The 25,794-nt window shown below is 44.8% G+C and overlaps 1 protein-coding gene across 1 annotated transcript in view; it reads left to right on the plus strand.

Moving 5' to 3' along the window:
- LOC115088675 (potassium/sodium hyperpolarization-activated cyclic nucleotide-gated channel 4-like) overlaps nt 1-25,794 on the plus strand; it is a 194,575-nt gene that overhangs the window by 55,116 nt on the left and 113,665 nt on the right. The window contains exon 5 of the mRNA XM_029596934.1: nt 18,529-18,690. Within this exon, the coding sequence (XP_029452794.1) occupies nt 18,529-18,690 (162 nt within the window). The remainder of the gene's footprint in view (nt 1-18,528; nt 18,691-25,794) is intronic.

Below are 25,794 nucleotides of genomic sequence, written 5' to 3' on the forward strand. Positions count from 1 at the left end.
CTCCTGTCCAGCAGATGGAGACAGAGAAAAACTGAAAGGGTATCCTATATTTGGACAGAGCCTGCCCTGCATCCCTTCAGTATTTCTTTGTCTCCAGCAGATTCAGACGGTAGAACCTGTGGTTCTCTTATTTCCTCAGTTTTCTATTTCCCTTTGGGGTTTTCTTCTCAGATTTTTTCCAAGATCAAGCAAGTATTCTCTATATCTTTGTATTAAAAAAAAAAAAAAGGATCTCAATCGGTTTCTGCTCTGTCAGTCACGGAGACAGTCCTGTCTCCTCGCTCTGCTGGGAGCCTAGGGGGGCTTGCCCCTTGATTATTCAGCCTAGACTCCCTTTCCCGGTGACCTGTGTGCCATCTTGGGGCGATACTGGCTGCACAGACCCTGAGATGCACATACCTCGGGTCCCTTAGCAGGGATGTTTAATTCCCCTGCAGCTGCTCAAAAAGATCTAACTCTATAGAAATAGAAAACTGGTACAATATGTGATAATTACTATGACACCATGGAGCGATACAGAGGCATTATGACATTTTCCGTTTTATTCACCATTCCCTTTCTAATAATTCCCAACATTCTGTTTGCTTTTTTGACTCCCGCAGCACATTGAACTGACGATTTCAATGTGTTATCCACTATGACACCTAGATCTCTTTCTTGGGTTGTAGCACCTAATATGGAACCCAACATTGTGTAATTATAGCATGGGTTATTTTTCCCTATATGCATCACTTTGCACTTATCCACATTAAATTTCATCTGCCATTTGGATGCCCAATTTTCCAGTCTCACAAGGTCTTCCTGCAATTTATCACAATCTGTTTGTGATTTAACTACTCTGAACAATTTTGTGTCATCTGCAAATTTGATTATCTCACTCGTCGTATTTCTTTCCAGATCATTTATAAATATATTGAAAAGTAAGGGTCCCAATACAGATCCCTGAGGCACTCCACTGTCCACTCCCTTCCACTGAGAAAATTGTCCATTTAATCCTACTCTCTGTTTCCTGTCTTTTAGCCAGTTTGCAATCCACGAAAGGACATTGCCACCTATCCCATGACTTTTTACTTTTCCTAGAAGCCTCTCATGAGGAACTTTGTCAAACGCCTTCTGAAAATCCAAGTATACTATATCTACCGGTTCACCTTTATCCACATGTTTATTAACTCCTTCAAAAAACTGAAGCAGATTTGTGAGGCAAGACTTGCCCTGGATAAAGCCATGCTGACTTTGTTCCATTAAACCATGTCTTTCTATATGTTCTGTGATTTTGATGTTTAGAACACTTTCCACTATTTTTCCTGGCACTGAAGTCAGGCTAACAGGTCTGTAGTTTCCCGGATCGCCCCTGGAGCCCTTTTTAAATATTGGGGTTACATTTGCTATCCTCCAGTCTTCAGGTACAATGGATGATTTTAATGATAAGGGGGGGAGGAGAGGAAGAGCTGTTAGTTAGGACGAAAGGAGAGGAACAGGCTAAGATATAGAGGAAGGAGGGATCATAGATCCCAATTATGACCTGTTATGTTCTTTAACCGGTGTCCGAATGGTCTGGGGGTTCCGGGAAGGCTTGTTTGAAAAGCCATGTTTTGAGGAGTTTCTTAAATGTTTGATGGCAAGGTTCTTGACGGAGCTCTGGTGGCAGAGAGTTCCAAAGTGTAGGCCCTGCTGTCGAAATTGCACGCTTTCTTAGTGCGGATTTGACCAGTGGGGCGTATAATGATCCTTTGTATGCGTTTCTGATTGGTCTGTCTGATGTATGCAGACGGAGTTGAGAGCTTAGTTTAAGAATGGCGATGCCATGAATGTCCTTGTGGATCATCATTAAAGCTTTAAAGGTGATCCTCGATTTTATGGGGAGCCAGTGAAGGAAATGAAGGATGGGCGTGATATGGGCTCTCTTGTTTGAGTTAGTAAGTATCCTCGCCGCGGCATTCTGGACCATCTGTAGGGGTTTGATGGTTATCGCTGGGAGACCTAGCAGGAGGGAATTGCAGTAGTCTAACTTTGTGAGGATAATTGACTGGACTACTAGACGGAAGTCTCTAAGAACATAAGAACATAAGAAAATGCCATACTGGGTCAGACCAAGGGTCCATCAAGCCCAGCATCCTGTTTCCAACAGTGGCCAATCCAGGCCATAAGAACCTGGCAAGTACCCAAAAACTAAGTCTATTCCATGTAACCATTGCTAATGGCAGTGGCTATTCTCTAAGTGAACTTAATAGCAGGTAATGGACTTCTCCTCCAAGAACTTATCCAATCCTTTTTTAAACACAGCTATACTAACTGCACGAACCACATTCTCTGGCAACAAATTCCAGAGTTTAATTGTGCGTTGAGTAAAAAAGAACTTTCTCCGATTAGTTTTAAATGTGCCCCATGCTAACTTCATGGAGTGTCCCCTAGTCCTTCTACTATCCGAAAGAGTAAATAACCGATTCACATCTACCCGTTCTAGACCTCTCATGATTTTAAACACCTCTATCATATCCCCCCTCATATCCCCTAAAATGCAGGAGAGGTTTCAGATTTTTGAGAACTTGTAGTTTAAAAAAACATTCTTTAGTTGTGTTGAGGACGAATGATTTTAAGTTGAAGTGGTTATCGAGCCGAACCCCTAGGTTTCTGACGGAAGGGGAATGGTTGATGAATGTTTTTGCGAATTGGGAGGCGCTTTGAGAGTTTAGGAGAACGTGGTTTTCGTCTGGCGAAATGATGAGGATCTCGATCTTGTTTGGATTGAGGATAAGGTTAAGGCTGGTGAGCAGATTATTGATGGATTGTAGACAGCTGTTCCAGTGTGCCCAGGTTTTTTGTAAGGATTCGGTGATTGGTAGAAGAATCTGTACGTCGTCAGCGAATATGTAATAAATTAGTTTGAGGTTAGAAAGTAATTGGCACAGTGGCAGCAGATAAATGTTAAAGAGTGTGGGGGAGAGGGATGATCCTTGCGGGACTCCCAGGGTTGATTTGATTGGGTGTCTTTGATAGAGTCTTTGATGGGGATTAGTACCTGCACATCGGTGGCGTAGATATAATAGGTTAGTTTTAGATTGGAAAGGAGTTGGCATAGCAGAAGGAGGTAAATGTTGAAGAGAGTGGGGGAGAGAGAGGATCCTTGTTGTACTCCCATGGAGGAGCTGACAGGATGCGATTCTTTATTGTTAATTTTAACCTTATAGCATCTATTATTAAGGAAAGACTTGAACCATCTGTGTGCCGTACCAGTGATACCAATGTCCGTGAGACAATCTAATAGTATGGCGTGGTTCACTGTGTCGAAAGCTGCGGATAAATCAAGGAGGGCGAGAAGGTAGGATTGTTTTTTTTCAAGGCTGAGGATGATAGAGTCGGAGAGAGAGATTAGAAGTGATTCTTTGTTTAGTGATTTTTGGAATCCGAATTGAGCTGGGGCTGGAATCTTGTGCAATTTTAGGTATTGTGATAGTTGTTTGTTGACTATTTTTTCCAGTAGTTTTGCAATAAACGGTAGATTGGCTATCGGACAGAAGTTAGCAGGATCCGCTGGTGACAAGTTTGGTTTTTTTAGCAGCGGTTTGAGAATCGCGATCTTAAGCGTGTCCAGAACTAGCCCTTGAGCAAGAGAGCAATTGATGATATCTGAGATAGACTTCGCAATGATTTTAGGGATGGAGATGAGGAGATTTGATGGTATTGGGTCCGAAGGATGAGATGATGGCTTGACCTTCTTGAGCATGCTTTCAATCTCCAAAGAGAAGGAGGGCTTTAATGTTTCGAGTCTGGAATTTTGCTGAATAATGGCGTTAAAAGAGAGCTGTGGTTGGATATTGTTGGACTTAAGTGGTGCTACCAGGTTGGAGATTTTTTTTATCAAAGTGAATCGCTAATTCTGTAGCTTTTGATGAGGCTTGGTCGTCGGAATAGTTGGTGGGGCTGCTTTAGTGAGAGATGAGACGTACGAGAATAGGGCTTTAGAGTCAAAAATGAAGTGATGAATTTTTTGGGAGAAGAAGTCTCTCTTTGTCCGGAGGATCGTGTTCCTGTAAAGGTGCATGGTGTTTTTGTAGGCGACCTGGGAAACTGTGGAAGGGTTTTTGCGCCATCTATGTTCTTTCCTTCTTAGTTCTTGTTTGAGGGAATTCAATTCAGGTGTGAACCAAGATTTCCTGTTATCAGTGTTGGGGTGTATTACTTTGGTGATTATAGGGCAGGTGAGATCCGCTACTTTTGTGGTTATATTGAACCATGAGGTGGTGGCCGCCTCTGCGTCTGAGAGATCAAGATGATCTAATTCTTTGGAGAGGTGGGAGCTGAGGATGTCTAGGGAGCATGTTTTCCTGAATTGGATTGTAGATTTGGTATGTGGTTTGGATGAGGTACCAGAGATGTCTAGGGTTGTGGTAATCACTTGGTGGTCTGACCAGGGGACAGGTGTACAGATCGGTTTGGAGGCTAAGGACAGTCCTTCATTAAGGAATATTAGATCCAATGTGTATCCGGCTTTGTGAGTGGGAATGTCTATTATCTGTTTGAAACCCAGGTATTTGAGAGATGAGAGTAAGGATTCGCAGTTGGGGGATAGAGGAGCTGCATCTACATGTAAGTTAAAGTCTCAATATTATAGCTGGAGTGTCGTAGTTACTATGTTTGGCAATGCGTTCGATAAGAGGGGAGGGGTCTGCTTCTAGTAGGCCTGGGGGGGGGGGCATAAATAAGGCATACTTGCAGCTGGAGGGATTTGAAAACCGCGAATTCCAGAGAAGCTACTGAGTCTGAGAATTGGAGAGTGAGCCTAAGATCTTTTTTAGACATGAAACCTTCCTCCCATCCCTTCGACCAAATCCCTACTAAACTTCTCCTGCTAATTCCCAACACCATCTCCAAAACACTGGCGACATCATAAACTGTTCACTATCTCAGGGAATCTTTCCAGACGACCTTAAACTGGCCTCCCTCAAACCACTCCTAAAGAAACCAAATCTGGATCCTAAAGATCCCAACAACTTCCGCCCGATTTCCAACCTTCTTTTTATAGTCAAGATCATGGAAAAATTAGTTAATGCTCAACTATCTGATTACATCGAGGATCACAAAATACTGTTCCATACCCAATACGGGTTCCGTAAAGCATTAAGCACATAATCCCTACTCATATCCCTGACAGACCACCTCATCATGGGCCTTGATAAAGGTCAATCCTTCTTACTGATTCTCCTTGACCTCTCGGCAGCATTTGACACTGTTAACCATTCCATCCTCCTAAACCAGCTGTCGGTCATCGGAATAACTGGAACTGCATATGCATGGTTCAAAACATTCCTCAGTAACAGAGGCTACAAGGTTAGAATTCACAATAAAGAATCACCCCGTTATAACTCCTCCCTAGGAGTTCCCCAGGGTTCTTCCCTATCCCCCAAGCTATTCAACATTTACCTTCTTCCACTGTGCCAGCTGTTAACCAAACTGAATCTAAAACACTTCCTGTACGCCAACGATGTCCAGATTTTGATCCCCCTTAAAGAATCCATCACTAAAACACTGGAATATTGGGAAAATTGCCTTTCAGAAATCAACTGCCTCCTCGCTTGCTTAAACCTGATTCTAAACTATTCTAAGAGTGAACTCCTTCTCATCTCCCTGGAAAATAATAATATCATGTCGAGTCCACCAATCAACCTACTCATCACCCAAGCAAGAGACTTAGGAGTAATAATCAACAATCGTCTGAATTTAAAATCATTCATCAACCAAACAACTAAGGACTGTTTTTATAAACTACAGGTACTGAAAAGGATAAAACCACTCCTTCACTTTCAAGACTTAAGAATGTTTCTTCAAACAATAATCTTCTCCAAGATAGACTATTGTAATTCTATCTTACTAGGTCTCCCTTCATCTTCCACTAAACCTCTTTAGATGGTCCAAAACACGGCAGCCAGAATACTGACAAACACAAGGAGAAGAGACCACATCACTCCCATCCTCAAAAACTTACACTGGCTGCCAATACTTCGTAAGAAGTGATCACATATATAAATAAGTTAATTGATGTGTTGAACCCTCATTTTTTTGAGCATACAAAACTTAATGTGCAAAACATTTATAAATTATAGTGTTTGCTCAATGCGTTTTAATCATAGGTATTGTCACATCATTTCTCAATAGCCACAATTTATAAATGCTTATTTGCAAAATAATTGTGAGTTTTAAAATTTTTGAATTTTTGTTTACCTTTTTGAACTTTTTTCTAAAAAGAAAGCATTATTCCTTCATCATTGTAAATGCAAGAAAAAAGGTTATTTCGACTTATCCTTCCCAGTAAACGTCTGTAGCCAAATAAGCTGATGTCACGGCTTGCGCCGGTTTTCTCTTGGCAAATGCTCAGCAAGCAGTCCAGTTTTTTCAGTGAACAGCCCAGTTTTTTCGCTGAATGCTCAGCAAGCAGTCCGTTTTTTCTCAGCGACTGCTTAACAAACAGCCCGTCACTGCTGGTGTTTCGCGACCTTCATCAGGGGCTAATATTTCTACAGGAAGAAACAAGGAATGCAACTCGTAAGTGTCCGATACATGAAAAGGAAAACTTAATACATTTTTCACTTACATTTGCGCCTGGAACCGGAAGAGCAAAATCTTCTTGGTGTGGCGTTACAAGTTTAGGATCCGCCATCTTTAAAGAGACGCATTTAAAGCTTGCGTTCGGCTCGTGCTACAACCAATCAGCAAAAGTGAAAATTCAGTTTTGCCAATGAATAATCAACTCGGTTAAACTAACGAAGACCATTCAATGGTGTCATTCATACCCCGGGGAGATTCTGTGGATAGTTCAAAGATCCATCTTTGTTCCTTGTAATTTAATACTGAATGACTGTCTCCTCCTCTAGAGTTTTGTGGGACCATTTCTAAAATTGTCCATTGTAAATCTGAAAAAGTGTGATTTGCTTGTAAGCAGTGTTTTACCATGGGAGTTTCAATATTCCCCGTATTCAAATGGCTATGATGTTCTCTCAGCCGAGTTCTAATGACTCTTGAAGTACATCCCACATATAAGAGAGGACAGTTGCATTGAATAAGATAAACCACATTCTGGGAATTACAATCGGTCAAGTGTCTCTTCTTATAAACAACCCCGGTGGCTGGATGTTTCCATTCCTTACCTGTCATAGAATTTTGACAGATATCACATTGTCCACACTTCGCATGATTGCCAGTAATAAATTGATCAGTAATAAATTGATCAGTGCTACCTGATAATGCTCTCACAATATGATTTTTTATGTTGGAACCTCTTTGAAATGAGATTAATGGTGGGTCTGAAAATAAGGGATGTAACTGTAATACATGTTTCAAGTTCATTTTACACCCCCTGTTAATTGTAAACCAGCATGATGTGATTGTATCATGAATGCCGGTATAGAAAAACTTTAAATAAATAAATAAATAAATAAATAAATATAGAGCCATTGCAGAAGCTCCATCATCCTAAGTAGACTGATCTTGCCCATTAGCGACAAGGGTAATGTAGACCAGACGTGCAATCTGTGTTCCATATTTCTAAGAAGCTGGCCTATATTAGCCCCCTTGAGTTGTTCCACCTCTCTAGTAAGTTGTATTCCCAGGTATCTCATGGACTTATCCACCCACTGTAAGGGAAACGCCCCTTCCCAATTTGCTTTGACTTCTGCTCCTATATCCATTGCCTCAGATTTTCCCTCATTTATCTTTAGGCCTGCAAACATACCAAATAGTTCTGATAATTCAGTACTTTTTGTAAGGAGTGCTGTGGGGAAGTAAAGACAAGAACATCATCAGCAAAAGCAGAGACTTTGAATTCTTGCGATTTCCCTTTGTAACCTGTAATAGAGGCAACCATTTCCAATTTTCGAAGGAGGGGATCTATTGTCAAGATATACAGCAACTGGGATAGGGAACACTCCTGCCTTGGTCCTCGATATAACTGGAAATCCTCTGAGACATGACCATTAGCTATGATTGCTGATTTCGGGGCATTATATAACATCTCTATGTTTTGTATTATGTCCCCCTTGAATCCATATCTTCCTAGCGCGGAAAATAAATAAGGCCAGGACACCCTTTCGAAAGTTTTTTCGGAATCAAATCTGACTATCAAGGCTGGGGTGCCTTTAGCTTTACTTTCCTCCATGGCTATCAACAATTTAGTCATATTCGTGCTCACCGATCTGCCCTTGATAAAGCCTACTTGGGTCTTTGTGATAATTGTTGGGAATATTAGGCTTAATCTGTCCGCCATAATTTTGGCGAATAATTTTGCAATAATTGAGCAAGGAGATCGGATGCTGTGAAAGCCGGATCTTTTCCGGGCTTTTCTAGGACTGTAATGTAGGCCCGTATTAGCTCGGTAGGGAATTTCTGCTGCTGTTGTGTTGTTTCATAGAATTTCAATAGGTTAGGGGCAAATTGATAGAGAAGAGTTTTGTAATATTCGGCACTAAAGCCATTTGGTCCTGGCGCCTTCCCTCGTTTTGATAACACTGATAATCTCTACTATACGTAATGGTTGGTTAAGTTGTGCCAATTGTTCAGGGGATATTTGTGGGAGCGAAAAATCTCTAAAAAAATTCCGCTTCTTGTTCCTGGACCGCCACTTCGATCGTCCGTGTATAGCTTTTCATAAAAGTCTGTGAAGGCTGCACAGATGGCTGAATTGCTCTGAATGGGATTACCCTGTCTATCTTTAAATTTTGCAATATAGGATTTCCCCCTTGCTATTCGGGTCATATTGGCTAGTATACGTCCAGTTTTGTTGCCATAGCGGAAAAGCCTATGCTCTCCATAGAACAGAGACTGCTTCGCTTTCTTATGCAACCAGTCATTTAAGGAGTGCAATATGGCATAATATTCCTCTCGTGTCTGCATAGTATTTTGCTTTGACATTTGTGCCTTGGCATGCTTAAGCCTACCCTCCAACTGTTTTATTTGTTTATGCATATTTTTTGAACGAGCTATCATATATGCCAAAATTTTGCCTCTCATTACTGCCTTACCGGCCTCCCATTAAAGGACGGGGTCCACTTTGTGTGACTTATTCTGTGTCTCATAGTCTCTCCATTTGTCCCTTAAAAACTCCTGAAATTTTCGATTACCCATCAAGTGTCCCGGAAACTTCCACATTTTTGTCCCAGTTTCCTCCTCTTGTACCTTTAAATCTATCCATAAGATCGTGTGGTCAGAGATTTCAATGGGGCCCAGGTTGCTTTCTCTATCTTAGGGAATAGGTTGTCAGCTACCAATATGTAATCTATCTGCGGCATCGTGGCGTGGGCTCTCGAGACATGAGTATAATCTCGCTCAGTCAGGTGTAGTGTGCACCATATGTATATGAGATTCAATTCAGTACAAAAGATAATCAATGCCTTTACCCTCCCCTCCACTCCTTGTATTCCCTGGTCCGGTTCTATCCAAGGACTGCTCACTTACACAATTTAAGTCTCCCATAAGAATAAGCGACCCCCTGGCAACGGAGATTATTTTGGCCAGTAGAGTCTGAAAAAATGAATGCGTATATGAATTGGGGCCATATGCGGTACAGAAAGTATATTCTCTACCCATTATTTTTCCTACTACTATTAGATATCTTCCTTCCTCATCCGTTATTTGATGGTTTACTTCTAACGGAATATTCTTGTGGATTAAAAGTGCCACTCCCGCCTTCCTGTGGACGGCCAGTGCATACAAGCATTGCCCTACCCAGCTACTTTTTAGTTTTTTACTCTCGCTGTCTGTGAGGTGAATTTCCTGAAGACTAACTACAAAATTCTTTTGCGGAGCAAGGCGCTAAGTATTTTCTGCCATTTTATGGGGGATCCAATCCCTCTTACATTCCAAGATCCACATCTTAGGTTTGCCATCTATATAGGAATGCGTGCACCCAGGATATTAGCCTCTGTATCCATATATAACCTCGGGGTTTCCCAGCCTGAACCTCCCAGGCCATCCTCCCAGATCCCTTTTTCGACCCAGATATGAAATTCCCCATTTGTTAAAGATCCTAAATCCCCATCTCCCCTCTCCCCTTCCAAATCCTTTCCTGCCTTGGGATTTCTGCCCCCCCAAAAGCTCCATGACATCCCCATTTACCCTGGGGTCGAGGTCAGTAGTGTGTGCGCTCAAGTGTCCCCTACCCTGCTTGAGGACATTGAGTCCCTTCCCAAGTACAACCGATTGTATGTACATTTAAACCCCTTCTAACTTTCTAGGAGTCTATTAATAGTACATATTGACATAACAATATTCTGTAACAAGAATAACTTTTCTTATATAAGTTTCACACTGCTCTCTCACCTTAATGGGCCCCGCAGCCATAACATTTAAGCACTGCCATAGTATATTCAACCCCTGCAGTTCTGTCTCCTATGATTGGGTTTCGGTACTCAACCTATCTAGGCTGCATGAGCCTTTGTTTACCCCCCTGTGATAAGTTCCATAAACCACATTTATGTCCAACGTTTAAACTCAAAACCAGAAACTGACAAACTGTAAAGTTCATAATGTAGAGCTCTCTATGTAGTTCCAGAACAAGGAAATCAGAACACATCTGTATTGCTGTTTTCTGAAGAAACTGCTGTGTACTGACAGCAGTGTCCCTTATTTTCCTTTAGCCGGACCAGGCGTTGAGGTACTGCTCCGTTCATGTTTTTTCTCTTGCTGAATTCAACCATTCTTCTGCTTTGCTAGGTGACTCAAAAGAGAAAACCTTTCCATCATTCCATACTTTTAAAATCACTGGATATTGCAATGCAAATCCAGTGTTTGGATTGAAAAGATCCTGACATGTTTTGGAGAAAAGCTTCCTCTTCGCTGCTATCGTAGCTGAGTAGTCCTGGAATCTTATTATTTGATGCTCTTGAAATTTTGTGGTCCTGATCTTCCGGTAAGCTGCCAAAACTGTTGCTCTCTGCCCCCAGTTCAAGAACCGGGCTATGACCAGCCTGGGCCTCCGCTCCGCATCATGCTTGGGGCCCAGTCTGTGGGCCCTTTCTATAATAAGCTTGCCTACCATGTCAGGTAGTTGTAGCACACTGGGCAGCCATTCTTCCAAGATGTTCCTTAGATCTCCCTCCGTTATCATGTCCGGCAATCCCCAAAACTTCAAATTGTTCCGGCAAGACCTGTTCTCCAGATCTTCTAATTTGTCTTCTGCCACTTTACAAGCTGTTTCCAGTGCTGTTACCTTTGCCATCAGCGCCATATTGTCTTCTTCTACGACGGAGATTCTGCCTTCCGCGATGTCTATTATGTGACCAATATCACCCAGTGTCTCTTTTAGGGCTGCAATGTTCTCTTTAATGCCCTGAAATTTATGATCCAGGGCGGCCACAACAGCCGCGGTAAGCCGCTCGATGCCTGTGTCGTCCAGTGCCATTACATCCGGGGCACTGTTTATAACCGCCATTTTCTCTTCCATTCCCGCCGGCTTCAGCTTGTCATTTCGCGGCGCTTTTGAGGTCATAATTGGATTCTTTTCACGGTCTTTCCTTTGCAACTTTGCTGCCGCTGATCTCTGCCGTTGCTTGGGACCCTTTTTCTGTTGTGTGCTCAGTTTGTAGCTCAATTTTAATGCTTTTTTTGGGGGGGGATGACACCCGGAGCTCAGGCAAATGCGTCTCTACCGGCTCACTCTATCATATGACTTCCAGGGCCTTTTATATATGCATGATACCACTTTAGAAAATTGGGCCCAAAATTCTTTTTTTTCAGTGTTTCCAATAAAATTGGCCATTTCAGTCAATTGATTGCTTTTTCAACATCTGGGGCAAGCAAGAGAAGGTTTGAATTCATTTTTTATATAATAAGCTTTCTTTCTTATGTTATCTGAATTGTGACATCCTTTTATGAAATCTGATTGACCTTCCTAACTTACTTAGACAAGAATTGCTCTATTCTACATCCATGGATTTTTGCAAATATTTTTACATCATAGTTCAGAAGGGATGTAACTGGGAGCTTGAAACTTGTGTCTGGCTCCTAGGGCATCTGAGTATAAGAGCTTTTGTATGCTGGAAATGCCCTCAGTATCAGCAGTTTGTTGTGCTGCTAATTTCACAGAAAACATGCTTATATATTGGACACATGGTAATAGATACAAAAGGGTTGAAGTAGCACAAGTTTGAAAGTTGTCAGCAGTTATGCCAGTTGTCAGGGTTTCTATGAATTGAAATTAATGCTTTCTGTGCCAGCTATGGGGACGCTATCATTTGCAGACCTACAAAACACATTCAGGCTTTACATTCAGCCCATCCTCTCAAGACTTCACTTAGCAAAAGAGCTATTTCCACTGCCGGTCCTAATCTCTGGAATTCACTCCCACCAGACCTTAGAATTGAACAATCGACTCCCACCTTTAAAAAAAGACTAAAGACCTGGTTGTTCAACCAAGCATTCTCTTAATTTCAAACTTAATACCTAAGCTTTGATCTCCAGGAAGGTCCACTACTTTGTATATAATTACCCTTAAGTTATTATTTTTATTTTCTCCAAGTTCTATTTACCTTGTTCATTGTAAGACATTATTCTATATACTGTCAATCTATTGTTGTAATGTAAACCGAAGTGATTAGTAACTTTGTTACCAGAACTTCGGTATATAAAACTGCTAAATAAATAAATAAATAAATATGTATGCGGATGATGTCCAGATCCTCATCCCTTTCAAAAAACCCTTAAAGACACCCTGCATTTCTGGGAATCCTGCCTAGCTTCCATCAACGTCCTTTTAGCCAACCTCCAACTTGCACTTAACACAACTAAAACGGAAATCCTCCTCATATCCAACAATCCTGAAATCACTTCGCAGGTCACATCCAACACCCCCACCCCCTCCTGCCATCTGTAAGAGACCTAGGTGTTGTATTAGATCAACGCCTTAATTTTCAACCCCATATCAAATCTCTACTAAAAGGAGGTTTCTATAAACTCCACATCCTCAAAAAACTTAAACCCTCTCCTCCACGCTCAGGACTTCCGTCTAGTTTTGCAGTCTACCATTTTATCCAAATTGGATTACTGCAACTCCCTTCTCCTAGGCCTCCCTTACTCTACAATTAAACCACTACAAATCCTGCAGAACTCCATGGCTAGAATCATCACTGACACACGCAAAAGAGAACACATCTCCCCAGCATTAAAAGAGCTGCACTGGCTTCCCATCCCTTTCCGGATAAAATACAAAACCCTCACCGTTCTTCATAATGCGCTCTACAAAAACAATCCTGCATGGCTCAAGGAAATGCTGCGCTTCCGTGACTCTAATCGTCCATCCAGAGCCACCCTCGCAGGCATCCTACACATCCCACCCCTCAAAACTGCACACCTCTCCCTTACTGCACACCTCTCCCTTACTGCACACCTCTCCCTTACATTTTTCAGATACATCAGCGAAAAGAGAAAGGTCCAAAGTGGTATAGTGAAATTGAAAGGTGGTAATGATCAATGTGTAGAGAGAGATGAAGAAATGGCAGAAATATTAAACAAATACTTCAGCTCTGTGTTCACTAAAGAAGACCCTGGAGAAGGACCATCTCTAAACAACAAGAAACTGGAGGGAAGGGGAATAGATGAAAATCCTTTTACAGTAGAAAATGTGTGGGAAGAACTAAAGAACCTGAAAGTGGACAAAGCCATGGGGCCTGATGGGATTCATCCAAGGATATTGAGGGAGCTCAGAGATGTTCTGGCGGGTCCGCTGTGTGACCTGTTCAATAGATCCCTAGAAACGGGAGTGGTGCCGAGTGATTGGAGAAGAGCGGTGGTGGTCCCGCTTCACAAGAGTGGGAACAGGGAAGAGGCAGGCAACTACAGACCGGTTAGCCTCACTTCGGTGGTGGGAAAAGTAATGGAGTCACTGCTGAAAGAGAGAATAGTCAACTATCTACAGTCTGGAGAATTGATGGACCAGAGGCAGCATGGATTCACCAGGGGAAGATCCTGTCAGACAAATTTGATTGACTTTTTTGACTGGGTAACCAAGGAATTGGATCAAGGAAGAGCACTAGATGTCATCTACTTGGATTTCAGCAAAGCTTTTGATACGGTTCCGCACAGGAGACTGGTGAATAAAACGAGAAGCTTGGGAGTGAGTGCCGATGTGGTGACCTGGATTGCAAATTGGTTGACGGACAGAAAACAATGTGTGATGGTAAATGGAGCCTTCTCTGAAGAGAGAGCGGTTTTAAGTGGTGTGCCGCAAGGATCGGTGTTGGGACCAGTCCTGTTCAATATCTTTGTGAGCGACATTGCAGACGGGATAGAAGGTAAGGTTTGTCTTTTTGCGGATGACACTAAGATCTGCAACAGAGTGGACACGCCGGAAGGAGTGGAGAGAATGAGACGGGATCTAAGGAAACTGGAAGAGTGGTCGAAGATATGGCAGCTGAGATTCAATGCCAAGAAGTGCAAAGTCATGCATATGGGGAGTGGAAATCCGAATGAACTGTACTCGATGGGGGGGGAAAGGCTGATGTGCACGGAGCAGGAGAGGGACCTTGGGGTGATAGTGTCTAATGATGTGAAGACAGCGAAACAATGCGACAAGGCGATAGCAAAAGCCAGAAGAATGCTGGGCTGCATAGAGAGAGGAATATCAAGTAAGAAAAGGGAAGTGATTATTCCCTTGTACAGGTCCTTGGTGAGGCCTCACCTGGAGTACTGTGTTCAGTTCTGGAGACCGTATCTACAAAAAGACAAAGACAAGATGGAAGCAGTACAGAGAAGGGCGACCAGGAAGGTGGAGGATCTTCATAGGATGACGTACGAGGAGAGATTGAAGAATCTAAATATGTACACCCTGGAGGAGAGGAGGAGCAGAGGTGATATGATACAGACTTTCAGATACTTGAAAGGTTTTAATGATCCAAAAACAACGACAAACCTCTTCCGTAGGAAAATAATCAGCAGAACCAGGGGTCATGATTTGAGGCTCCAGGGAGGAAGATTCAGAACCAATGTCAGGAAGTATTTCTTCACGGAGAGGGTGGTGGATGCCTGGAATGCCCTTCCGGAGGAAGTGGTGAAGACCAGAACTGTGAAAGACTTCAAAGGGGCGTGGGATAAATACTGCGGATCCATAAAGTCAAGAGGCCGCCAATGAAGAGTGGGTGACTCGCCAGAATGATGGCTATTGACACAATACCCTTATTAAATAAACATACACATGCTTACTGTGACTCCTACATCGCTCTAAGCTTCAACAGCAAGAGGTAATGGAAAAAAGGATTTGCACTCATAAAGAGGGGAGTAGCTGGCTTGTTACGGCGGTTACTACCCCAAACCAAATATGCCTGATACTTCACTTTCAATGCATATACAGCATAGCTCTCTGCTTCAATGACAGGGGAGAAGAATAACTGATACTTCACACATCCAGCAGAGCTCTCTGCTACAACGGCAAAGGAGAAGAAAAAGGGTTCGCACTCAAAACGCGGGGAGTAGCTGGCTTGTTACGGCGGTTACTACCCCAAACCAAATGTGCCTGATACTTCACTTTCCATGCAAATCCAGCATGGTTCTCTGCTGCATCGGCATGGGAGAAAGACTGATACATCACGCATTTCCAGCATAGCTCTCTGCTTCAATGGCAGGGGAAAAAAAAAAAATAAACAAACAAACAAACAACAAACGGCAGGGGGAAAAAAAAAAACAAAAACAAAAAACTGATGCTTCACGCATATCCTGCATAGCTTCAACGACAGGGGTGAAGAAAAAAAAGGATTCGCAATCACAAAGCGAGGAGTAGCTGGCTTGTTACGGCGGTTACTACCCCAAACCAAATGTGCCTGATACTTCACTTTCAATGCATATCCAGCATGGCTCTCTGCTTCTACAGCAGGGGAGAAGAAAAAAAAAACCAACAAGAGCTGTACAACATAGTCTAGGTAAAACAAATAAGCATGGGTGTAGCTTGCTTATCGCGGCGGTTACTGCCCCTACTACCCCTAACTAATCAAGCTAGATATTTCACTTGCATGCAGCTCCATCACTGCTCTCTACATTAATGGTGGGGGTGGAAGGGGAATAGAACAAGGAGCTAAGAGTAACAGATAAGAATGAGAGAAAAAATGTGTGAGGCTTGCTGGGCAGACTGGATGGGCCATTCGGTCTTCTTCTGCCGTCATTTCTATGTTTCTATGTTTCTATGTTACCATAGCTGGCCCTACACTATGGAATTCACTCCCCATGTCTCTCCGCCTTGAACCCTCCTTATCCCACTTCAAAAAAGGCATGAAAACCTGGCTTTTCTTACAGGCCTACCCTGATGCCAATCAAACCTAAACCCCTTTGCTTCCAGCCCTGCTACCCTCTAATAATGATGCATCTTAAGGAAACGTTGACTGTATAATCATTGAAATGTTATTTTTGCATTAATGTTTTAATATAGTTCCTGTCTACATTTCTTCTCTCCCTTACGCTCTGCAACCTATATTTTTCACGCTTCTTACGCGCTTGCTCTCACCCGCCCCCATCTCTCCTTTTTCTATTCCTGCTCTCCTTCCCCTGTCCCTGTTATTTTGTAATTTCTCTTTCCTCGCTACAAGAGTTGATTGTAAACCGGCATGATATGTCCTATGAATGTCGGTATATCAAAAGTTCTTAAATAAATAAGTAAATAAATAAATGTATATGGTTGACCACATGTGCAGATGCAAAAACCTTTATAATAAGATGTCCCTTCAGAAGAATACCACTCCATCCAGAAATTATATCACTCCAACCTCATCCCACTCCTTTTGTACCCTTTTGCTTAAGAAAGAAAATAAAAGTGAACATATGCAGGCAAATTTTCAAAGCTCAGCGCAAGCAAATACCGAGAGATATGCGTGTGACTGGGCCCTGTGCATGCCAAGCGCATTTTAGAAACAGCCCAGCCACACGCATATCTCCCGGTACACGCAGAAGTGCCGGGCCTTTCAAAAGGGGCAGGCCGGGGGGGGGCGGCCAGGACAGCACCATTTTGTACTGTCCTGGGGAAGCGCGCACTGGCAGCTGGCTGCTGTGCACGTGGGTTTAGTGGTCAAGGAGGAGAGGGGAAAAGATAGGGGATAGGGAAGTTCCATCCCAGTCCGCTTCTTAATTGGAGCGGACTGGGAGGGAACTGAGAAAGGCCTACTCGCGTCACCGTGCATTGCTTTTTAAACCCCGCGAGAGGCCACCTGTCCGCACTTGCGCGCGCAGATATTAAAATCCGGCATGCATGTTTGTGCGGGAATTGTATTTTATAACATACACGTGGCAACGTGCGCTTTTCCAAAATTTGTATACTTTCAGCAGTATTTAGAGACATGTTTAGGTCAGCGGAGAAAATCAACATATCTTTGAAATGTGGTACAAAATCTGCAATGAAAAAGTATTTGTAAATTTTCTCCCAGTGAGAAAATTGCCCCATAATGTATACTATTTTAAAATACAGGCCCTTCTGCCCCAGAGTGGTCTCTCCAGTGTTCAGCTTTAGATTAACTCTTTGTTCTGTTCACAGTGAAGAGATAATTCGGGTTTAGATGTTTATTGATGTCCTTTTGGATGTGAATAACTGTTTTGCATATTTAGGGGTAGATTTGAAAACGTGCTCACCTGCGTCCATGTGCGCGCGCTTCCGGGCACGAACATGGACGCACCAATTTTATAACATGCATATTATAAAATCCATGGGCTGCACGCACATGTGCACCAGATTTTATAATCCGCGCGCGCATTTTCGGACGGCGCACGCATGTGCGGATGGTGCGTGCACGGGGGCCAATTTCGTAAGAGTACACACAGTGAAGCAATTGGGCCTCCCCGAGTTCCCTCCCAGTCCGCTCCAATTAAGGAGCGGACTGGGAGGGAACTTCCCTACCCCCCTACCTAACCTTCTTTCCCTTTCCCCTCTCCACCCCGATCCTTAACCCCTACCTAGCTACTCCTAATTTTTTAATTTTTTAATTTTTTTTACTTACTGCTCCTTGGAGCCAGAAGCAATTTACGGCAGGCGCTTCCCTGGGACAGCGTACGGTCCCGCTGTCCCAGCCCGCCCCCAGACCATGCCCCCCAGCCTGCCCCTTCGAAGAGGCCTGGCACTTGTGTGCAAACAGGGCTTTATGCGCGTGGCCGACCTCTTTGAAAATGCGTGCGGCGCGTACAAGGCTTGGCCACGCTCGTAAACTCCAGGATTTACACGCACAGGCCTTTGAAAATCTGCCCGTTATTGTGTACATCCTAAAACCCACACCTGTTCTGGGTATCAGAGACTGGGTAGGAAACATAGGTCGAAGTGTAAATAAAGATTTACTGCTATATGAGATTTGTATTAAAACAGTAATACAGATTATATTCTTATGCTATATTTGTGAAGTTCCACAACCTGTACTTTTACCTCTGGTGAAATTGTTCCTGTTTCACCATTATTTTGAAGGAGTAGAAACTAGATCATATTTCAGTATTTTTATATAGCTAGTGAATACCTATTTCAGGTTCTTGTGTACTGTGATCGAGTAAGACTTTCTGTTTATATTTCTGCTTTATTTTGTGAAGATGCAAGAGTGGACTAAATATGGGATAAATGCCATTTTGAGCCTAATTTATCTGTTTTGTCTGATAATCTTGATATGGCATTGGAATTCCTGCTTGCAGTTTCTTATTCAGAAACTCTTAAATTTTCCAGAAAATGGCTGGGTTCATGATGAAGAACTTGAGGTAACTATGGAAAATAATGATCTTTTAAAGATATTTCATAGTTTAAAATTATTTATATATTTTATTTTAGTTTGAAGGAAAACATGTATGGCATCTTTTTTTTTTGTCTTTGAAAATAGCCTTTTAGCACTCCCTAAAACAGCAGATTAAAATGCTCTAAAACATAATGGGGTAGATTTTCATACAGGGCGCCCTCGCGTACTTTTGTAGGCGCATCAGGCGCAAACAAAAGTATGCTGGATTTTAGTAGATACGCGCAGAGCCGCGCGTATCTGCTAAAATCCTGGATCGGCGCACGCAAGGCTACCGATTTTGTGTAGCCGGCGCGCACCGAGCTGCGCAGCCTACCTCCGTTCCCTCCGAGGACGCTCCGAAATCGGAGCGGCCTAGGAGGGAATTCACTAACGCCCTCCCTTCACCTTCCCCTCCCTTCCTCTACCTAACCCACCCCCCCCCCCGGCCCTGTCTAAACACCCCCCCCACCTTTGTTGGGGGATTTACGCCTCCCAGAGGGAGAAGTAAATCCCCGCGCGCCAGCGGGCCGCTGGCGAGCCTAGACGCGACCCAGGGGCGGTTCCGGAGGGCGCGGCCACGCCCCCGGACTGCCCCGGGCCGAAACCACGCCCCCGGGCCCGCCCCCGAAACGCCGCTGACACGCCCCGAAAACGCTGCGCCGGTCAGCCCCGCCCCCGACACGCCCCCCTCGGAAAACCCCGGGACTTACGCGAGTCCCGGGGCTCTGCGCGTGCGGTAGGCCTATGTAAAATAGGCGCACCGGTGCGCAAGCCCTGTTCGCGTAAATCCGGGCGGATTTACGCGAGCAGGGCTCTTAAAATCCGCCCCAATAGGTATTTTAGTTTTATTTATTAGTCTATATGCTCTCTCAGTTGTTTGAAAGCCCCCACTTCCTTCATCCTGACTCTTACCATTGTACTAGGCAGCAGAGAAGTTAATTTTCATTTCTAGCCACACTGTGATATCATACCGTAATTATTTGCCAATTAGTCATGATATTACATCTGGGCTTAAAAACCTATTTTGCTGTATATTACCTTGCGGGAAATCAGGGTTTGAATCCTGAGCCTGTTTTCTGTTCCTCGGGTTGACCAGGGATGGTGATAATGCAGAGCCAGCACCCACAGCTCCAGGGTTAAGGGAGTCCCAGTCAAAGGAGCAAACGTTCGAAAATGATTGCCGTGCTTAACTCAACACAAATTTCAGCACCCCCAGCAAAAATGAAAATAAACAGCACACAGTAGTTTGTGCGAATGACTGACCAGCCTGTATGTAAATGTCCAGAGAGAATCAGGTAATGTGGGCATGGGGGAAGACTTATGTGGCCAAAACAAAAGCTAAGGCAACATTCAATCCCACCTATCATTCTTCTCTCCAATCCCATCTCATCCCCACCAGTCTCCTACCTCCTACTCCCTTCCCTCCACCAACAGCCCGCCCACAGCATACGCCCGGATTTTAAAGGCCCTGCTTGCGTAAAATCCGGTCTATACGCGCATGGCTGGGCCTTGCACGTGCCAAGTGAATTTTTGAAGGGGCACAGCCACGTGTGTAAAACCCAGTATGCACAGAAGTGCTGGTCCTCCTCGAAGGCTGCCCCCTTGCACACACCGCCTGCACATATGGATGTGGATTATAAAATCCGGCACGACTTGTGCGCACAGCCCACGGATTTTCTACAATGTGTACACCGGTGCACGCATGGTAGAAAATTGGTGCATCCATGTGTGTGCTTACGTGCCCAGTGGAAAATCTATCCCATAGTTTCTTTCTCCACTGTCACCTGTTACTGTCACTCTCTCTGAATCCCCACTTTTTCTCCCAGGACAAGCAAGATGGTAATCCTCACAGATGGGTGACATCATCAGATGGAGCCCTGTCACGGAACACTTTTGTCAAAGTTTCTAGAACTTTGACTGACCCAGCATGCCACTAACCCTGTGGCCTCATTGGGTCCCTCTTTAGTCTCTCTTTTCTCTGCGCAGCAGTTGTTTCGCGGGTCTAGGAGCTCTGAGAGATTTCTCTCACACTTTCCTCACGGAAAATTTGTTTTTCTTCACTATTCCCCCTGTGTCCGGGGTGCCCCATTGGTCACCGAACTACTCTGTCATTGGTAAGTTAGTACTACGTATTTGCGTTTTGTTCCCGGCAGTGTATTTTTCAGTGCCTGATGGCCACCGACTGCGCGCTGCCCATCTTTTTCAATATGGCGACTGGTTTCCCCAAGTGCCCTGAGTGTCCGAGGACTATGTCCATAACGGACCTGCATGAAGTTTGTGTACTATGTCTCGGGGCCTCCCGCAACGTCTGTTGGCCCCCGTGCTCGCACCATCCGCACATGCATGTGCCATCTGAAAATGCACGCGCGTGCCTGACTAGAGAAGATGGAGCACTTGTTTGGCTCCAAGCTCCTGTCTCCATTGACCTTAGGTAAGGCCGCGCCGAGTCGGGGGGACCCATCTTCTTCAGACCCCTCTCCATCGACGCCTCGTAAGGACAAAGGAGCGGGTGACCGTCCGTCACCAACGTCGACCCATTCCAAAACATCTGCATCATCGTCCTCAGCGCCTAAGAAGGACCGGGCTAAGCACAGAGGGAAACATCGCCATCGGCACTGACGGGAATCACCGTCTAGTGCCGGCACCGACACCGGAGCAGCATCAGCCTCCACTGAGCCGCCTGAGGAGAGGAGCCTCCATCCTTCTCTGGAACCGGGACCCCGAGGCTTTACCCATTGATACCGGTGCCGGGCACCAAGCCTCCACATACCCCTGTGGGACGCTCCAGTGAAGCCTACCCTGCCTCCTACCCCAGGCACCGTGCCATCCTCGACAGCCTTTCGGGAGGAATTGGACCGGATGGACCAAGACTCAGTGCTAAATGCTCTTAGAGGCTTCCAGTTGCCACCAGCGCCGGCTCCCATGCCACCGCCGGAACCGGCGCCTTTGATGCTGGCTCCACTCCTCGAGCGCTTAGACATCCTCAACGGTGCCTTGCCTCAATACCTGCTCCATCGGGTACCTTGCCATCGAGCCAACTGCCAATCCCTACCCTCTTCCCGATACCGGTATCTTCGGAGGAAGAGGATGCAGGCCCATCTCTTCTAGAACCACAATGCTGGCTTCAATACTGGTGCCACCTATTTCGGTGCCTCACTGTCCATCAGCGCCACCTTCCTGCCCTCTTGGGTTTGGGTTTCTTCCTCCATCTGGAAGTCCAGTGGGTGGAGAGCCTCCCTATGACCCATGGGATGATGCTTCATCCGAACACTCCTCACAAGCTTCTGAGGAGCTTCTTTCTGATCCTTCGCCCCTGGAAGAAAGGCACCGTTCCCCTCCAGAAGACCTCTCCTTCGCTAGTTTCATTAAGCAGATGTCCGAAACTATCCCATTCCAATTAGAAACGGAGGAGGACTCCAGGCACAAAATGTTGGAAATATTACAATTTGTGGACGGTCCAAAGGAAATAATGGCAATTCCTGTGCACGAGGTTCTTTTAGACCTCTTACACCACCTCTGGGAGCACCCAGGAACTGTGCCTCCAGTTAATAGAAAGACTGATGCCACATACCTGGTACAGCAAGCCCCAGGTTTTCAGAAAAGCCAATTGCCCCACCAATCTGTAGTGGTAGAATCTGCTCAGAAGAAAGCCAAAAGGTCCCACCCTCACTCTTCTGCTCCACCTGGAAAGGAGCTGTTGGAAACGTGACCCTTGAGCGGGTTTGAGGATAGGGAGCCACTGAAGGAAGGCCTGCAGTGGTACTCAAGTCGGGAGGCAGAACTGAACCAGGAGACCGGACAGGACCTTCACTTATACCAGCCCTTGTTCCCCGCAGGTTGAGCCCTTGGGTGCCGGGGCCAGCAGGACTTAGGCGAGGGTCTCCTGGCAGAGGAAATCTGACGAGCAGGCTGAGTCGAGGCAGGCTGAAGACTAGGAGAGTCGGGACAGTCCAAGGGTCATGGTGGGCAGTAGAGAAGCGAAACGATGAATCAGGCCAGAGGTTGGGGCAGGCGGAAGACAAGCAAAGCCAAGGAACATGCCAAGGTCAGGACGGGCAGCAAAAAGAGGAATCCAGGAGCCAAGCCGAAGTCAAAACCAAAGAATCAAGCAGTACTGGAGTGAAGACAGGAACTGAACCACGGAGCTGGAGTGGAGCAGGAATCAGGAACAAGCAGGAACACCGGAGCTGGATCAGGAACACACAGGAACATCAGAGCAGGATCAGGAACAGAAACTAGTAACTCACAGAAGTCGACCTGTTGACAAGGCGAGGAGGTAGGGCAGGAAGTGAGCTTAAATAGCCCCAAGCTGTGATGTCATTTCTGGAGGCTGGGCTAAGTTTTCCCACCACGGGCCCTTTAAGAATGGACCGGCCTGTGCGCGCATGCCCAGGAGGGAAGAGTCCCAACGGCAGTCAGCAGCATCTCCCTTATGGGGAGAACGCTGAGGTGGAGGCCCAATGCGGTCTGCTTCGGGGAGCCGCGGAGAGCGTTGGAGGCAGGCATCTGCTGGGTAAGTGGGGGGCTCAATTGCAGTGTGCCACGACCGGAGTTTTCAACAGTACCTCCCCCTACGCCCCCTCCGAGAAGGGTTTGGCTTGCTTGGATGCTCAAGGTGAAATTGAAGGAGTAAGGACTTATCTAAGATTTTGGAGGCAGGTTCCCAAGAATTTTCCTCCAGACCGAAGCCCTTCCAGGAGATCAAATACTCCCAACGTCTTCGATAGTATCTAACATCCAATATATCTTGAATTTGGTACACGGGATCTTCATCTGCGTCATATCCAAGGGTTCAGGAGGGCTCCGGTGGAAAGTTGACAGGACTAGAGGCTTCAATAGCGACATGTGAAAGGTGTTGTGGATCTTTAAACTAGAAGGTAGGTACAACCAGTAAGAGACTGGTCCCAAGTGCTCCTTTACCGTGAAGGGTCCGATATACTTGGGAGCCAAGCGCATAGAAGGTACTCTTAACCGGATGTGATGAGTGCTTTACCAGACTCGGACCCCCGCTTGGAAGAGTGGAGCTTGCCGGAGATGTTTGCATATTTTTTTGCGGATTCGGCCGCTTGTTGAAGATGGCTCTGAGTAGAATTCCACAAGGTGTGAAGTTGCAGAGCTGAGTGTTGGGCTGCCAGTGATGGAACCGTCAGAAGTAGTGGCAAGGGGGGAGTTAGTTGCTCTCCAGAGAAAGTTTGGAACGGAGATGTCCCGGTTGCTGAGTGGACATGGTGGTTGAAAGAAAACTCCGCCCAAAGCAGGAGGGAAGCCCAGTCGTTCTGTTTTTGACCCACGAATGAGCGGAGATAAGCCTCCAAGGTGCGATTGGTCCGTTCGGCTTGCCCGATTTTAGGTAGGAAGCTGAAATCCAGAACCTCCAGGGTGGTATTCTCTGAAATGCTTCCTGTTCCACGTGCAGGTCCCCAGAGGCAGGCAGAGCTCCAGAGTTTCAATGCGAGGATGAGACGATGGTGCAGGGGAGAGGGATTCAGCTTTGTAAGGAACTGGGGAAACATTTGGGAAAAGGGGAGACTTTTCCGAAAGGATGGGCTCCACCTTAACCAGAGTGGAACCAAGCAGCTGGCACTAACTTTCAAAAAGGAGTTAGAGCAGCTTTTAAATTAGAACAACTGGGAAAGCCGACAGTCACTCAGCAGTGCATGGTTTGGAGAAATGTATCCTTTAAGGATACTAATGAAACAGGAGAGTTAGGGCATCCCAACAGAGAGGTTCCATTAAAAGCAAACATAGTCCATATGCCTATATGTAAAAAAATCACTGAAGCTAATGATTTCTGAATTATCCCAAATAACTGAAAAGCAGGTTGTTAAAACAAGCAAAAAACACACTTTGAAATGTCTGTATGCCAATGCCAGAAGTCTAAGAAGTAAGATGGGAGAGTTAGAGTGTATAGCAGCAAATGATGAGATTGACATAATTGGCATCACAGAGACTTGGTGGAAGGAGGATAACCAGTGGGACAGTGCAATATCAGGGTACAAATTATATTGCAATGATAGGGAGGATCAACTTGGTGGGGGTGTGGCACTTTATGTCCGGGAGGGTATAGAGTCCAACAGAATAAAGATCATACAAGAGACTAAATGCTCAGTAGAACCTATATGGGTAGAAATCCCATGTGTGTTGGGTAAGAGTATAGTGATAGGAGTATACTACCTTCCACCTGGACAAAATGGTCAGACAGATGATGAAATGCTAAGAGAAATCAGGGAAGCAAACCAATTTGGCAGTGCAAATTATAATGGGAGATTTCAGTTACCCAAATATTGACTGGGTAAATGTAACATCAGGACTTGCTAGAGACATAAAGTTCCTGGATGTAATAAATGATTGCTTCATGGAGCAATTGGTTCAGGAACCAACAAGAGAGGGAGCTATTTTAGATGTAATTCTTAGTGGAATGCAGGATTTGGTGAGAGAGGTAACGGTGGTGGGGCCACTTGGCAACAGTGATCATAACATGATCAAATCTAAACTATTTATTTATTTTAAACTTTTATATACCGACATTCATGTGCAAACAGTACATATCATATTGGTTTACAGCGAAACGAGGGAAGCATAAAACGAGAGCCTTGCATCAAACAGGGTTACAGGAACTGGGATCAAAAATAACATATAAATGGTATGGTCTTCCTGTTATAAATCAGCCTTACATTAAACAAGGATATAGGAACTAGGATCAAGTCTAAACAAATAAATACTCTGATATTAAGATACTTGATTGAAAAACTTGCAGGAAAAACATGATGGAAAAACGTGACTGAAAAACTTGACAGAAGCAAGACCTGTCTGCGAGGTAGAGTCTGGTTAGAAGTTCGGAAAGCTTGACTGAGAAGGTATTCCTGTTATACTGGGAAAGGCAGATGGAACCTAAGAATTTACTGAAAGGTTTGAAGGGGGAAGGGGGACAATAAGTAAACCTGCAGCCCTAACACTGAACTTTCAAAAGAGAAACTTTGATAAAATGAGGAAAATAATTAGAAAAAAACTGAAAGGTGCAGCTGCAAAGGTTAAAAGGGTTCAAAAGGCTTGGACATTGCTTAAAAATACAATCCTAGAGGCGCAGTCC

This window comes from Rhinatrema bivittatum, chromosome 3, assembly GCF_901001135.1.
Source record: "Rhinatrema bivittatum chromosome 3, aRhiBiv1.1, whole genome shotgun sequence".
NCBI lineage: Eukaryota > Metazoa > Chordata > Amphibia > Gymnophiona > Rhinatrematidae > Rhinatrema > Rhinatrema bivittatum.